General features: G+C 37.1%; 1 protein-coding gene across 2 annotated transcripts in view; it reads left to right on the forward strand.

Moving 5' to 3' along the window:
* The window catches only part of LOC149800564 (leucine-rich repeat serine/threonine-protein kinase 1-like), a 231,780-nt gene that overhangs the window by 178,026 nt on the left and 37,054 nt on the right, over positions 1 to 16,700 (forward strand). For both annotated transcript variants that reach the window (XM_089954509.1, XM_089954510.1), the window contains 3 exons: positions 2,246 to 2,475; positions 11,122 to 11,666; positions 15,760 to 16,017. In XM_089954509.1, coding sequence (XP_089810635.1) covers positions 2,246 to 2,475; positions 11,122 to 11,666; positions 15,760 to 16,017 — 1,033 coding nt within the window. The remainder of the gene's footprint in view (positions 1 to 2,245; positions 2,476 to 11,121; positions 11,667 to 15,759; positions 16,018 to 16,700) is intronic.

The raw sequence follows: 16,700 nt of genomic DNA on the forward strand, positions 1-16,700 counted from the left end.
AAGATCAATACTGTAATCTGGTAATTAAATATTAGCTTTTACATGTATTTGTTTTATTTTTTATTTTAACCTCTTGAATCAAGAATTATAAATCATTTTATATTGTTTCAATGCACACGTTCGGTAAGGTATCCGATAGCTGTAATTTTACACTCACTGCCTTAAAACAATATTTGAGGTATGGATAGAGAGAAAATAGAGAAAAAGCATAAGGTATTCAAACAATAGTAATACTGAAAATGAAAGAAAAAAATAATGCAAAATAACAGTATATAAAAATTAAGTTTAATACTTATTCAAATTGATCCTTCATTCAAGTACAACTGTTGTTGAAACATTTAAATCCTTCTGAAAGCACGTTTCATTTCATCCATGCATTTTTAATCCAAAAGAACAGCAATCCTGTAAAATACTGTTTCTTGAAACACTATTATTAATGAAACACTGGATAAACACTAATTACAGCAGAGTATTAAAGCTCACACTTCACATATTTTTGGACAAAGCCACTGTATCAACATCAAGTCAATCAAGTCTCATGGTACTCACAAATGCTTCTCAGATAAATAATCTCCAAATTGCTGAATAACACAAGTCCAGCTTTCTCAAAACCACTGATAATTAGGTCCAATCTTTCACTCATTGTCATGTGAGCTGCAATTATCCATTCAGCGGAGGGTCTAAGTTGAATTTTACCACTGTGTTAACATCATGATCATCAGAAAGTACTGATGTAGCAACTTGTTGGACAGTGTTGTTGGCTGCATCGGCTTCCTTTCATGTTGAGCACTCAAACGAAAACATGGCAAAAGTAATTAATCTTGACAGGTGTTTTATTTTTGCTCATGGAGATGGAAGTATTGTTCTAGTATTGTTGACTGCTTTTGTTCTTACTGATGTTGTTCACTTGATTGAAAACACGGTGTAAGTGACCGCTGTTTGCATCGGCATAGTTTTATTCTTTTGTATTCTTTATTTTTATTTTTTTTTAGAGGTTAAACCATGAAATTAAGTGCCTGCTAATATGCTAATTTTGACAGGCAAAACCACGAATTTAAGTACCCACAAAAATGCCTTTTTTAACAAAACCACAAAAATTGAGCTCAACAAAAATAAATGATACTATGGTACCACAATTAACAGAGCAATTAACCATTTAAGGTAGTGCCAACTCCCAACCATTTTGTAACTGTTATGATAGTGATAGTAATTTTCACTGTTCTGATCAATTAGTGATGTCGGGGGTTTTACTGCTCTATTGCCAAAATCACTAACCAAGAGATACCAAATTAGCATTAATTTCAATCTCTGCTTTTTTATGCAGTGAAAAACAAAGTAATGTGGAGAAATTTCAATTTCAGTCAGAAAACGACCTTCAAAACTTCTAGAAGTCATTGAAAACTTTTTTTAAAAATTCTTGGTTGTACAATCGTGTCCAAAGGTTTGTTGAAGAAAATATAAATGTGCAGTAAAACCTGTCTCATCTGACACCCAAGATAAAGGTTATCTTGACATAATTGACAACAGCTTAATATCAAGGTAAACATTTATTAACCCTTTACCTAATTTTTTATTTTTGGGTCTGTAGAGTTTGAAAAACTAAAATACAAAATTTGGTAAAGGGTTCTCTGCTTCACTATTTAAAATTATGTACTATAATGTCAAAGAAAATTTGTGTGAGAACAGTGTTCTTGACACACTTTTCATCTGGTCCTTTTCACTTTTACATCAAGAACCATGTCTGAGAACAATAAAGAACTGTATTCTCCTGCGGAGAACTCACATCATCTCAGAGGCAGAAATGAACTGGAACAAAGATGGCAGAACATGCCAAGTTTTTATATGCCTTGGTTTTGTTATGATATCAGCTCTGGTTGTTAGGGCAAGCAGATTCCAGAATATTTGAGGACATTTACTTAGTGTGGGCAAGAATTCCAAACTGGTCACCTAAAGATGACCGCTGTCTTAATAGAGGGGATATTCACATCAGGTGGCAAATTGATTTGATGATGCAAATGGCAGTTGTTTAACAAATGCTTTCCAAAAGAGTTTGTATGGAAATATGGCAAGGTCATCAAAACATGCTTAAAATGAAATGGGGTAAAGATGTCAAATTGTTTGCATGTAAATGAGTTAGGTGTGTGCATATATGCATTTATTTGGGAAAGGATTAAGTAGTAATGATGGGACTAAATGAATGGGATTTGTAGGACTGCTATATATTTCATCTAAAAACATTTTCCAGACATGGCCTTCACATAAAGGACAGTGAAAAGGCTTACTGGCAGGATGGGATATATGTTCGTCACAGGGATGGTTTCTTCCTGGTGGAGGGTGTACATGGGGCAACTGAGGCCAAATCTGGGGAGTTAAATGAAGGCATCTTAATCACTGTTGTGTCCAGGAACCAAGACTTTTCCCCGATGGGCCTTATCGTGGATGAAATTGAGGACATAGTCCATGACTTTTATCCAGGTAATAGACTGAATTGCTTGACATGTTTGGAATGAGTTTATTCACATGTGTGTCTCATATTTTTAATATTATGCATATGAAACATCTTTGGTCTAAAGATGATGAGAATATGAATTTGCTTTCTGTTTTGCAAAGTCTGCATCTCAGTTCCTATACATTTTTATTTATTTAGTAGGCTCAGACTAATTTATTGGTAGACACAATATCAGAAAACTTTGTGTGTTAAGTAGTATATTGTTTTGTATACTCTTTATTGATTACTTTTATATGTCCGCCAAATGGCAGAGCATATAATGTTATGACATCCGCCAGTATTTCTGTATGTTACCTTTCATGTCTACGTTAGTAACTTTAGTTTTAAGCCATCTAACATAGCGGTAACCAAACTTTTTGGATGTCTTGAAGCAAGAAGGACACTTATTGAATTAGAATTCAGTAGATCAGAAATCAAGGTCACATATATTGTAAAAAGAAAATAGCTTCTGTGCAATAACTTGACTGTGTTCTTTGCCACATACTGAACCATCATACTTAACCCATCTTACTTAACCCAGCATACTTAACCCATTATGGTTAACCCAGTATACTTAACCCATCATACTTAACCCAGCCTACTTAACCCATCATACTTAACCCATCTTACTTAACCCAGCATACTTAACCCATCATACTTAACCCATCATGCTTAACCCAGCATACTTAACCCATTATACTTAATCCAGCATACTTAACCCATCATACTTAACCCATCATGCTGAAGCCATCGTACTTTTCCCATATACTTAACCCAACATACTTAACCCATCATGCTCAACCCAGCATACTGAACCCATCACACTTAACCCATCATGCTTAATCCAGCATACTTAACCCATTATACTTAATCCATCACACTTAACCCATCATGCTTAATCCAGCATACTTAACCCATTATACTTAATCCAGCATACTTAACCCATCATACTTAACCCAGCATACTTAACCCATCATACTTAACCCATCTCATGCTTAACCCAACTTTGTATATTGCATGCAGTTGATTCAAGAATGAAGCCTGTTAATTATGATTCAATAGGTCACAGGTTACGGTAACAGTGACTGAAGAAAAAATGGATTCCTCACAATAACATTTTAAATAGTTCTACAACAGATACCTTGACCTTGTGGAAGGCTTGTTCAAGATTGCTTATTAGATCACTATGACCTATATCAAATATTTATGGTTAACACACACAAAAGAGGTTTTGCAAACAAGTTGAAATTTATGGTAAAAACGGTCAAGGTCACAGCGACTTTAAACTTGACTAAAGTCCCAATGAGTAAAAAGGCTTTAATACTCGTTTTTTTAATGCTGTGTTTTCCCAGTTACTGTCAGAATCTGACCCATTCTGGATCATACCACACCTTTAATCTTGGAAAGTATTTACTTGGCACAGTTACTGTCAGAATCTGGCCCATTCTGGATCATACCACACCTTTAATCTTGGAAAGTATTTACTTGGCACAGTTACTGTCAGAATCTGGCCCATTCTGGATCATACCACACCTTTAATCTTGGAAAGTATTTACTTGGCACAGTTACTGTCAGAATCTGGCCCATTCTGGATCATACCACACCTTTAATCTTGGAAAGTATTTACTTGGCACAGTTACTGTCAGAATCTGACCCATTCTAAATCATACCACACCTTTAATCTTGGAAAGTATTTACTTGGCACAGTTACTGTCAGAATCTGACCCATTCTGGATCATACCACACCTTTAATCTTGGAAAGTATTTACTTGGCACAGTTACTGTCAGAATCTGGCCCATTCTGGATCATACCACACCTTTAATCTTGGAAAGTATTTACTTGGCACAGTTACTGTCAGAATCTGGCCCATTCTGGATCATACCACACCTTTAATCTTGGAAAGTATTTACTTGGCACAGTTACTGTCAGAATCTGGCCCATTCTGGATCATACCACACCTTTAATCTTGGAAAGTATTTACTTGGCACAGTTACTGTCAGAATCTGACCCATTCTAAATCATACCACACCTTTAATCTTGGAAAGTATTTACTTGGCACAGTTACTGTCAGAATCTGACCCATTCTGGATCATACCACACCTTTAATCTTGGAAAGTATTTACCTGGCACAGTTACTGCCAGAATCTGGCCCATTCTGGATCATACCACACCTTTAATCTTGGAAAGTATTTACCTGGCACAGTTACTGTCAGAATCTGGCCCATTCTGGATCATACCACACCTTTAATCTTGGAAAGTATTTACCTGGCACAGTTACTGCCAGAATCTGGCCCATTCTGGATCATACCACACCTTTAATCTTGGAAAGTATTTACTTGGCACAGTTACGGTCAGAATCTGGCCCATTCTGGATCATACCACACCTTTAATCTTGGAAAGTATTTACTTGGCACAGTTACGGTCAGAATCTGGCCCATTCTGGATCATACCACACCTTTAATCTTGGAAAGTATTTACTTGGCACAGTTACTGTCAGAATCTGGCCCATTCTGGATCATACCACACCTTTAATCTTGGAAAGTATTTACCTGGCACAGTTACTGTCAGAATCTGGCCCATTCTGGATCATACCACACCTTTAATCTTGGAAAGTATTTACCTGGCACAGTTACTGCCAGAATCTGGCCCATTCTGGATCATACCACACCTTTAATCTTGGAAAGTATTTACTTGGCACAGTTACTGTCAGAATCTGGCCCATTCTGGATCATACCACACCTTTAATCTTGGAAAGTATTTACTTGGCACAGTTACTGTCAGAATCTGGCCCATTCTGGATCATACCACACCTTTAATCTTGGAAAGTATTTACTTGGCACAGTTACTGTCAGAATCTGACCCATTCTAAATCATACCACACCTTTAATCTTGGAAAGTATTTACTTGGCACAGTTACTGTCAGAATCTGACCCATTCTGGATCATACCACACCTTTAATCTTGGAAAGTATTTACTTGGCACAGTTACTGTCAGAATCTGGCCCATTCTGGATCATACCACACCTTTAATCTTGGAAAGTATTTACTTGGCACAGTTACTGTCAGAATCTGGCCCATTCTGGATCATACCACACCTTTAATCTTGGAAAGTATTTACTTGGCACAGTTACTGTCAGAATCTGGCCCATTCTGGATCATACCACACCTTTAATCTTGGAAAGTATTTACTTGGCACAGTTACTGTCAGAATCTGACCCATTCTAAATCATACCACACCTTTAATCTTGGAAAGTATTTACTTGGCACAGTTACTGTCAGAATCTGACCCATTCTGGATCATACCACACCTTTAATCTTGGAAAGTATTTACCTGGCACAGTTACTGCCAGAATCTGGCCCATTCTGGATCATACCACACCTTTAATCTTGGAAAGTATTTACCTGGCACAGTTACTGTCAGAATCTGGCCCATTCTGGATCATACCACACCTTTAATCTTGGAAAGTATTTACCTGGCACAGTTACTGCCAGAATCTGGCCCATTCTGGATCATACCACACCTTTAATCTTGGAAAGTATTTACTTGGCACAGTTACGGTCAGAATCTGGCCCATTCTGGATCATACCACACCTTTAATCTTGGAAAGTATTTACTTGGCACAGTTACGGTCAGAATCTGGCCCATTCTGGATCATACCACACCTTTAATCTTGGAAAGTATTTACTTGGCACAGTTACTGTCAGAATCTGGCCCATTCTGGATCATACCACACCTTTAATCTTGGAAAGTATTTACCTGGCACAGTTACTGTCAGAATCTGGCCCATTCTGGATCATACCACACCTTTAATCTTGGAAAGTATTTACCTGGCACAGTTACTGCCAGAATCTGGCCCATTCTGGATCATACCACACCTTTAATCTTGGAAAGTATTTACTTGGCACAGTTACTGTCAGAATCTGGCCCATTCTGGATCATACCACACCTTTAATCTTGGAAAGTATTTACTTGGCACAGTTACTGTCAGAATCTGGCCCATTCTGGATCATACCACACCTTTAATCTTGGAAAGTATTTACTTGGCACAGTTACTGTCAGAATCTGACCCATTCTAAATCATACCACACCTTTAATCTTGGAAAGTATTTACTTGGCACAGTTACTGTCAGAATCTGACCCATTCTGGATCATACCACACCTTTAATCTTGGAAAGTATTTACCTGGCACAGTTACTGCCAGAATCTGGCCCATTCTGGATCATACCACACCTTTAATCTTGGAAAGTATTTACCTGGCACAGTTACTGTCAGAATCTGGCCCATTCTGGATCATACCACACCTTTAATCTTGGAAAGTATTTACCTGGCACAGTTACTGCCAGAATCTGGCCCATTCTGGATCATACCACACCTTTAATCTTGGAAAGTATTTACTTGGCACAGTTACGGTCAGAATCTGGCCCATTCTGGATCATACCACACCTTTAATCTTGGAAAGTATTTACTTGGCACAGTTACGGTCAGAATCTGGCCCATTCTGGATCATACCACACCTTTAATCTTGGAAAGTATTTACTTGGCACAGTTACTGTCAGAATCTGGCCCATTCTGGATCATACCACACCTTTAATCTTGGAAAGTATTTACCTGGCACAGTTACTGTCAGAATCTGGCCCATTCTGGATCATACCACACCTTTAATCTTGGAAAGTATTTACCTGGCACAGTTACTGCCAGAATCTGGCCCATTCTGGATCATACCACACCTTTAATCTTGGAAAGTATTTACCTGGCACAGTTACTGTCAGAATCTGGCCCATTCTGGATCATACCACACCTTTAATCTTGGAAAGTATTTACCTGGCACAGTTACTGCCAGAATCTGGCCCATTCTGGATCATACCACACCTTTAATCTTGGAAAGTATTTACTTGGCACAGTTACTGTCAGAATCTGGCCCATTCTGGATCATACCACACCTTTAATCTTGGAAAGTATTTACTTGGCACAGTTACTGTCAGAATCTGACCCATTCTAAATCATACCACACCTTTAATCTTGGAAAGTATTTACCTGGCACAGTTACTGTCAGAATCTGACCCATTCTAAATCATACCACACCTTTAATCTTGGAAAGTATTTACCTGGCACAGTTACGGTCTAGGTCACAAGCATTTAATCCTTTCATATCTTACAAATTTCAAACCATACTTTGCTCCAGCCTCACAGACTTGTGTAATTTGGAAAAATGTAGTTACTGGTGAATGCAGTTTTAAAAGGCTATTCTGCTTTTATGAGATGGAGCAGCCTACCTGACATTTTCATTACCTGTCTATGTCACAACCTTGCATCTTTGGAATAATACAAATGGACTGCCTTGAAGATGAGGTATTTGACACAAAGTATTACTCTTTGGTAATGAATTGGGATTCATGGCCATTCCTCCCTTATAATAGGGTCCATATTATAGTGAGTGTGAACTCTCTGTGTGTGTGTGTGTGCCTCTGCCTGTGTATACTTTGAATTTTTTTTATACATTACAACTCCAGTAGAATAGATTTTTTACCACAATTTATGGCAGATGCATTTTGTTCCAAGGAATATGTGTATATACAGAATGTCATCATAGTTGTGGCTTGTGCATTGAACCAAACTTAGGCCTACAAAACTCTGTTGACTGCAGTCTATTGGTGAAAACGTCTTTTCAAACAGAAATTCAGTCAATTTATTTTTAATAAAAAACAAAAGGAGTACAGGAAATAAACTGTGCTCTGTTATTGCATTTTTTGCATGCCTGAGGCTGCATGAAGATTTGTCATCTCATTAAGTAGCAGCATGAATCACATACATTCTCTGACATTGTGAACACTTGTCTGGTAAGATACCTCCTCACATCCCACCTTTCTGAAATAGCAGCGTGTGTAAGATACATTCTCTGATATTGTGAGCACTTGTCTGTGAAGACACCTCCTCTCATCCCACCTGACTGAAATAGCATCATGGGTAACATACATTCTCTGACACTGTGAGCACTTGTCTTTGACAACACTTCTGTGAATGCTACCTCACTGAAATAGCAGCATGGGTCACATGCATTCTCTGACACTGTGAGCACTTGTCTTTCACAACACTTCTGTGAATGCTACCTCATTGAAATAGCAGCATGGGTCACATGCATTCTCAAACATTGGGATCATTCATCTTTGAAGATGATATCACACATCCACTTAACTGAATAGCAGCATGGCTTACATGTATTCACCAACATTGTGAACATGTCTGTGAAAAATCCTACCAGACTGAAATGGCAACCTGGGTCAGATGCATTTGCTCTCATAGTGAGCACTTATCTGCAAGGACTGAAATAGTAGCATGGGTCACATATTCTCTGACCTTGTCAGCACTTGTCTGTTAGATGTCAACTCACACCCACCTGACTGAAATAGCAGCATGGGTCACATGCATTCTCAGATATTGTGAATATTTGTCTGTGAACTATCATGCGATGTCCTATGACTAATATCTCCTCAATTATCATCACTCTGAAACATAACTGGTCTTTTTTGATGATATACTCTAGTCAACTATGTCCATGTAACTTGTCTGGCATAATAAAATAATGATGATACCCTCTTGTCAACAATGCCCTTCTAAATTGTCTGGCATCATAATATTTGAGAATACACTCTTGTCAACCATTTCCTTGTAAATTGTCTTGAGGCAAGTAGAAGTGGGGCATATTGTTTTGCTGCTGTATGTCCAAGCATTAATATCTCTATGCAATCATATGTCTCTGCCAATGTTGTTGTTGTTGTAGGGTTTAACACCATTTTTCAGCACACAATAGGCTATACATGGCGGCCACTATTAATGGTGGAGGAAGAACCCGGAAAACCCCCTAAAGAACCACCAACCCACAAGAAGCTACTGGTAAGCTTTCTCACATACCCACATTAGCCGAATCTGAGACTCGAACCCACGCAGACAGAAGTGAGATGGCAGTGATCCATAATGGAGAGAGCTTTAGACCACTCGGCCATTCGGGGCCCTATGTCTCTGCCAAATCCAAAGCACGAAAACTATTTAACTTACAGGCATGAATTAGAATTTTCTGGCAGTTATGGTAGTTTTATCACTACTGGTACTAGACCAGAAGAGTTTATAGGATGAAATGTTGCCTGTCATTTGACATAGGTCCACCAAGTAGCACAAGCTTGTTACTAAACTACTTGAATGACTGCCATGAACCTTTTCCACATGCACATTCGTCTCATGGTCTAGTTGGCTATTAATGAAAATTGTGCCACTTGAACATCCAATATGACTACCACAGTGGCCATCTTGCAAATATTATCACAGTTATTCCGGAATGAATGGTCATATCAGCATGGGGTTTTCTTTGAAAGTTATTTTTTGATGTCTAGTTGGTATTTGAATGTTGCTGAACTGATGTCCAAAATGGCTGCCACAACAGCCATCATGAAAGTCTTTTAAATTTTATTGCCATGAGGACTTCACCAGATGACATTTTATGATGTCAGGTTGGTCCTAAATGGAGTTGGTTCCACATGACATCCAAAATGTCCACCACAGTGGCCATCTCGAAAATATTTTTTTCACTACTCCTTCTGAATGGATGGTCATATTACCATAGGTTTTTCACTAAAAGACTTCTTATTTGGTCCTAAATGAAAATAGTGCTGATCTGCTGATATGTTGTGAAACATGGCTGCCACAGTGGCAGTCTTAAAAATCTTGGTATTGCTGATCTTCCTGAGTAAAAGTTATAATGCCATGGGGTTTTCAGCAGAAGACTTTTTATGATGTCTGGTTTGTCCTAAATGAAAATGGTGCAGCTTATACATTCAGTATTGCCACCTGTAATAGTAGCCATAATGACAATATTTGTTATTGGTTCTCCTCCTGAATGGATGTTTGTTTCAACATGGGACTTTTACTAAACAACTTATAATGTCTAGCTGATCCTAAATTTAATGCTGCTGCTCAGACATCCAGTATGGCAATCACAGAAGCCATCTTGAAAATCTTCTAGCTACTACTCATGAAAGAATGGTCATTTTAATATTGTGCTTTCACCAAAAGACATTTTATTATACTTATTTGGTATTAAATGGAAATGGTTCCAATCTGATATCCAATATGGCCACCATAGCAGCCATCCTAATTTGAAAGTCTGGTAATTGCTGAAGAATATCATTATTAGAGATAGTTCTAACACTTGGAAGTTAAATGGAAGATATGATTGAGGTTGAAATGAAAAAATTGATTGGGGTATTTGTATTCTTTTGTAGATGACCTGATTAGATTTTTAATCTGTTACAGTAGTTTTTGCAAGGGGGTGGGTGGGGGCACTTTTAAAAACTTTTGGGATTTTGACATTTTTCACAAAAATGTTATGAGCACAATCTTAGGTAAACCAGTTGAGGTAGATATTAAGTGAAAGTAAACTAGTGTATTATAGTGATGGATATGGGATAGCACAGATCAACCCAGTGTTTTAGTCAAAGTAGTAAACTTTGCAGTAAAATAATTAAGAATATTGTCATGATAATCAAAAAGCTCCATGTATAAATTTTTAACTTGTGAACTTAAGGTATAAATTAATTTGAAGAGAACACAAGTAACATTTTCTTTTTTGATGAACATATAGGTCTGAAAGAACCTGATGAATACGGTCGACGGAAGATGTACAGTTATGCTGTATGTCCTGTCTGCTACCCAGTGAATGGTACTCCTCCTCCCAGTGACCTCAATCATTTCACCGTGGATCATTGTGCCCGATTTATGTTGCAAGGGAGATCAATAGCCTGTCGGAAAGGTGTTCCTCTTCCATTATCAAGACTCATTCCAGAGCTACTTATGAAAGAACTTCCAGCAAAATTCTTCCTGGATGCTACAACATTAGAACTTGATACCAGTTCCAAGGAGAATTTTCTTGGTGGTGGTGTGACTGGATCAGTTTATAAAGGTAAATTTGGAGATCATGATGTTGCAATAAAAGTGTACCATGGAGATATTCGCAACAAGTATGGTGCAGGACATTCAAGCATGGACAGTGGGACGGGATCAATGCCCTCCAACACGTCTACAAGAAGTACCGATGACGAAAGTGGAGGATTTGAAAGAGACAACATGTACACAAATATATCTAGGAACACCGAGTCAGTTGACTTGGATGAGATGGAAAGCATGAAGGTAAAAAATAATAATTATAATTATAATGGTAGTTAAGTAAATTATCAATTGTTCACATATCAGTTACATGAAATTTTGTGAGTTTTGCATTTGGTCAAGATGATAACAGATAAAAGTATACTTTCTAGCTTTGCATTTTATGACGGTATATACTAGGCTTCATCCAATCAAGTTGTGGATGAATCAGTTGATTGCAACACAGCATCCACTGTCCAAGTCATATACCATTTTTCTGATAGCTTCTTGATAGAATGCAAAAAACAGAATGGACTATTACTATACCATTTGTCTGTTATCATCTTTTTGTAAAATGCAAAACAATATAGATTGTCTCTGTTGTCATATATAATTTTTCTGATAGCATCTTTGTAGAATGCAAGAACAGCATGGACTGTCATTTTTTCTGTTCGCATGTTTGTGGAATGCAAACAGTGCACATGGAATGTTTCAGCCATATATATTTGTCTGTTAGCATCATTTTAGAATGCAAAATAGTATATACACCATATTATACTCAGACTTTCCAGTCTTCTACAAGAATGCCCTTTGTACAATGGTTTGTTCTGCATATTACTTTAATTAATCCAGAGAAAATCCATGCCTTCCAGAGAGTTCTGCATATAATTGTAATTAATCCAGAGAAAACCCATGCCTCCCAGTGAGTTCTGCATATTACTGGAATTAATCCAGAGAAAACCCATGCCTCCCAGTGAGTTCTGCCTGTTACTGTAATTAATCCAGAGAAAACCCATGCCTCCCAGTGAGTTCTGCATATTACTGTAATTAATCCAGAGAAAACCCTTGCCTCCCAGTGAGTTCTGCATATTACTGTAATTAATCCAGAGAAAACCCATGCCTCCCAGTGAGTTCTGCATATTACTGTAATTAATCCAGAGAAAACCCATGCCTCCCAGTGAGTTCGGATAACTTGTATTATCATCATTACATTCATTATCATCATAATCCATGTCGTAAGTTAATTAATTATCATGATGTAACAAGATGAATAGGGTTGCGGTCAGATCACAGCAAAGACACTCAGAAATGGTAATGAAATATAATGTTTATTTATTGATGATTTAAAGATAGAGAAACCCTATACCAAACCCATGCATACAGAATCCAGTATTGGATATTTAACACAATGATGTGTACTGAGTTAAATAACCAGTATAAATAATACAGTTCCTAACTGGAATGAACTGCATTTTAAATGAAAAATGAACTCGTATTGAACAAAAAATTAAATGCAAAAAAGAAACAGATTAATGACTGTTCAGAGTGATTTCATTCAAATAATGATAAAATGATTAACATAAACAATGACAAAATTTTCACTCAAATAATGATAAAATGATTAACATAAACAATGACAAAATTTTCACTCAAATAATGATAAAATGATTAACATAAACAATGACAAAATTTTCACTCAAATAATGATAAAATGATTAACATAAACAATGACAAAATTTTCACTCAAATAATGATAAAATGATTAACATAAACAATGACAAAATTTTCACTCAAATGATGATAAAATGGTTAATATAAACAATGACAAAATTTTCACTCAAGTATTACTAAATGATTCTGTATATCTGTTACAAGTTTCCAACTGCTCAGGTGGCTGGGTAGTTTGTGTGTCTGCCTTGGATGCCAGAGGTTGCGGGTTCAAAATCTGGCTAGATCATACTAAAGACTTATAAAAATGGTACTAACAGCTGCCTCACTTGGCACTCAGCATTTAGAGGTTAGTGTTAGGACTGGTTGGCCTGGTGTCAGGATAATGTGATTGGATGGGACATCATGCTACATGTCTGCTAAATGATGCCTTGTGCTAGACATAACTATAAACTGTCACACTGTAGACATCATAGCGATATAACTGAAATATTCTTAAAGCTACGTTAAAAATGGAAATCACACACACACACACACACGTTTTCACTCAGTGATAAATGACAAGTTTTCACTAAAATTGTGATAAATGATTGCAGAAATTGGGACATGTATCTTGCGGTATCCAGTTCATTACCACAAGGTATTTCAGTCCCAGCACTCTGCCGGATGGTCCAGAAGCCACCACGATTGGTCCATCCCTCCTGGTCTGCCTAAGGATCTGTAGAACCTCTTGCTCCCTGCAGACCCATTGGTCTCAAAGCCTTGGTCCCTCACCATGAGATAACCATTATCTTCTTCCAGGCCAACCTCAACACCAACAGCAGCACACTGGGTATATACCAGTTCAGTGCAAACACAAAGATACAGCATGGTTCTATCACTCCTTTCAGCCCTTCACCCCTTTTCACAGCACTACAGCTGGAGATATTGCATCATAAAGTGGATTTCTCACTGACAAGACTTTCTGTAATGTAATGTTTGACTCTATCATGACTATCATTTCCGTAATGTTTGACTCTATCATGAACCTCTGTGTACACAGGCTATATTGCAATGCTCGGCTTGTGTGCTCAAGATATATCAGTCCCTGATCTGTCCAACATAGAGGTGTACTAGATTAGGATAAGATTTATAATTATCATAAGTGTCCGTGATCTGTCCAACATAGAGGTGTGCTTGATTAGGATAAGATTTATAATTATCATAAGTGTCCCTTATCGATAAATGAAAAGATCAAGAAAAGAATGAAGATGCACATAATACGTGGTAATTACAGCAATTGGTATTGAAATGTCTTTTATGTCGGTAGTTACCTGTGTGTTGTCCAATTGGTATTGAAATGTCTTTATGTCGGTAGTTACCTGTGTGTTGTCCAATTTGAACAAAAAGTTCATAAAGATATTTTAATTTATTACTGGAAAATATCTTATGGACAAATACTACATGAAATACTAGTTGAATTTTTTCTATCCAATTTTTCAATAATACAAAGTTAACGTTATTCTAGAAAGAAGACAGTTAATTGCAAAATTATCTTGTTTCTTCTTTGCTGACTTTTTCTAAAGTTGACATTAGCAAAGACTAAAAGTGTCAAAATATCCTTATTAATATATTATTTCATAAAAATCTATGCTTTTAATAAAGATTGGACCAGTCATGATTGAATGAGCATATATATGAGTTCTTTTTTGTCTTTTACTTAAAATATTCTCTATTTTCTTTAAAGTTAAACCTCCTTAAACTCACATTATTGGGACAAAAAGAATTCAGCTATAGTATTTACTACCTTAAAAGTCCAGTAACAAACTGCTTATACCCCAATTTGCAATTTCATAATTTTCCAGCAGGTCTGGGTCTATGCAGTTGGATAGGAGTAATTAGTAGAAGAAACAAATGACATGGACCCTCATCTCCTGGCACATTATGCACAAGCAGATTAGGGTCTCTGTTGTTTGCGGTTGGATTTGACAAGTGAGTATATATGGTACGTGATTGAAGCAGCTGTATAAAGTGGTTTCATTTCAGTAAGAATGACCTAATTGGGACCGAAATAATATAGCTCCTGTTAGCTTGGGATGTAGAAAGTAGTTCCAGTGTAACATGTTGTCAGGGGCAATTATAGGAGTCAGAAGATTTGATGGCTCACTAATTAGTATGCTTGACTTGCAAATGAAAGGGGCAGGTTTGAATCCTAACTTCGGATCTGTCCGAGTTGGATACCTTGAAGAATTCTTGAGCAAGGCTCTTTACTCTATTTGCCTGGAACTTAATAACCTATGCATATTGTTATGCCATAAATACCAAACCAAAGCAAATGAAACCAAAATATATGGCTATTATGCAGAGAAACCGGGGTTAAAAAGATTGCTTATTTTGCCAAGTTTCATTTCACTATTTTCTTTTCACGCCATTGTTTTTTTAAAGTGAGTACCAATTTATTTCAGACCAGTAATTATATATAAGTGTCTTACAACTGCAAACAGCATAGACTTAGATCTGCTGTTGTATAATGTGCCAGCTGATCAGGGTGTATGTTGTTTGTTCTACTGATTAGTCCCAACAAATTTCATATGTTCAGAACTGCCAGTACATTGTGTAATAGTGAATCTAGATCTCTGCAGTTTACAGGTGGATCCAGCTGATAGTGGGTACACATGATACTTTAAATCTCCCATTTTCTTTTTTTCAGGCTTATCGATCTCTGATAGAAATGAGGCAGGAAGTTTCATTAACCAGCAAATTGCAGCATCCCTGTGTGATATCCTTCATTGGACTATCCTTCAGTCCAAAGCTTGTGATGGTATTAGAGTTAGCTCCCTGGGGGAGCTTGAGAAATGTCTTGGAAAAAGAAAATGAGAAAAGACCACCTTTCAACAAGTACAGAGATAAAGACAAGAACTTTCCACCAGTTCTTGATAAAGATTTGACCTTTAAGATTATATTTCAGGTGAGGTCGTTTTAATTCATTTACTTGTATCAATATTTATAAGGTGCTAGGTGGCCGAATGGTCTAAAGGGCTCACTCTTACCGAACACTGTCATCAACCCTCAGTGCTCATGGGTTCAAGTCTAAGGCTCGGCCATTGTGGGTATGTAAGAAAGCTTGTCAGTAGCTTCCCTTGGGCTGGTGGGTCTTACTGGGGTCTTTCCAGCTTCTTCATCCAGAAGTTATGTTGGCCTCCATATATCGTCTATCTTGTGCTGGTACTAAGTGCACAACAACATCAACAACAGTTTGTAGTTTAGGAAGGAAAAATTATATTTTCCTTGACTACTTTTATTGGTGTTTAAAGAAGGGGCACTTGTTTCCAACAAGTAATTGTGGTTTGCAAAAAAAAAAAGGTGTATTCACAGTATTACATATTTTCATTTCACACAATCTTCTACAAAGAAAATTTTAGGCAATTGGGAGATGTATGGATGCATGTACAGGGTTTAAAGACATATTAGCATAATCCAGGCAATATAGTGCCAAGGAAGATTAGGCATTCCCAAGCATCCCCAAAAAAAATTGAAAACAAAAGCAAAAGGATAAATCTTTAATGTACAGTATAAGACAATTTATATAAAAAAGTTTTTCTTGTGAACATGCTCACATCATGCAGTCCAGATCAAAAGGAATGTGTCCAT

The sequence above is a fragment of the Sinohyriopsis cumingii genome, chromosome 4 (genome assembly GCF_028554795.1).
Source record: "Sinohyriopsis cumingii isolate HCF-2022 chromosome 4, ASM2855479v2, whole genome shotgun sequence".
NCBI lineage: Eukaryota > Metazoa > Mollusca > Bivalvia > Unionida > Unionidae > Sinohyriopsis > Sinohyriopsis cumingii.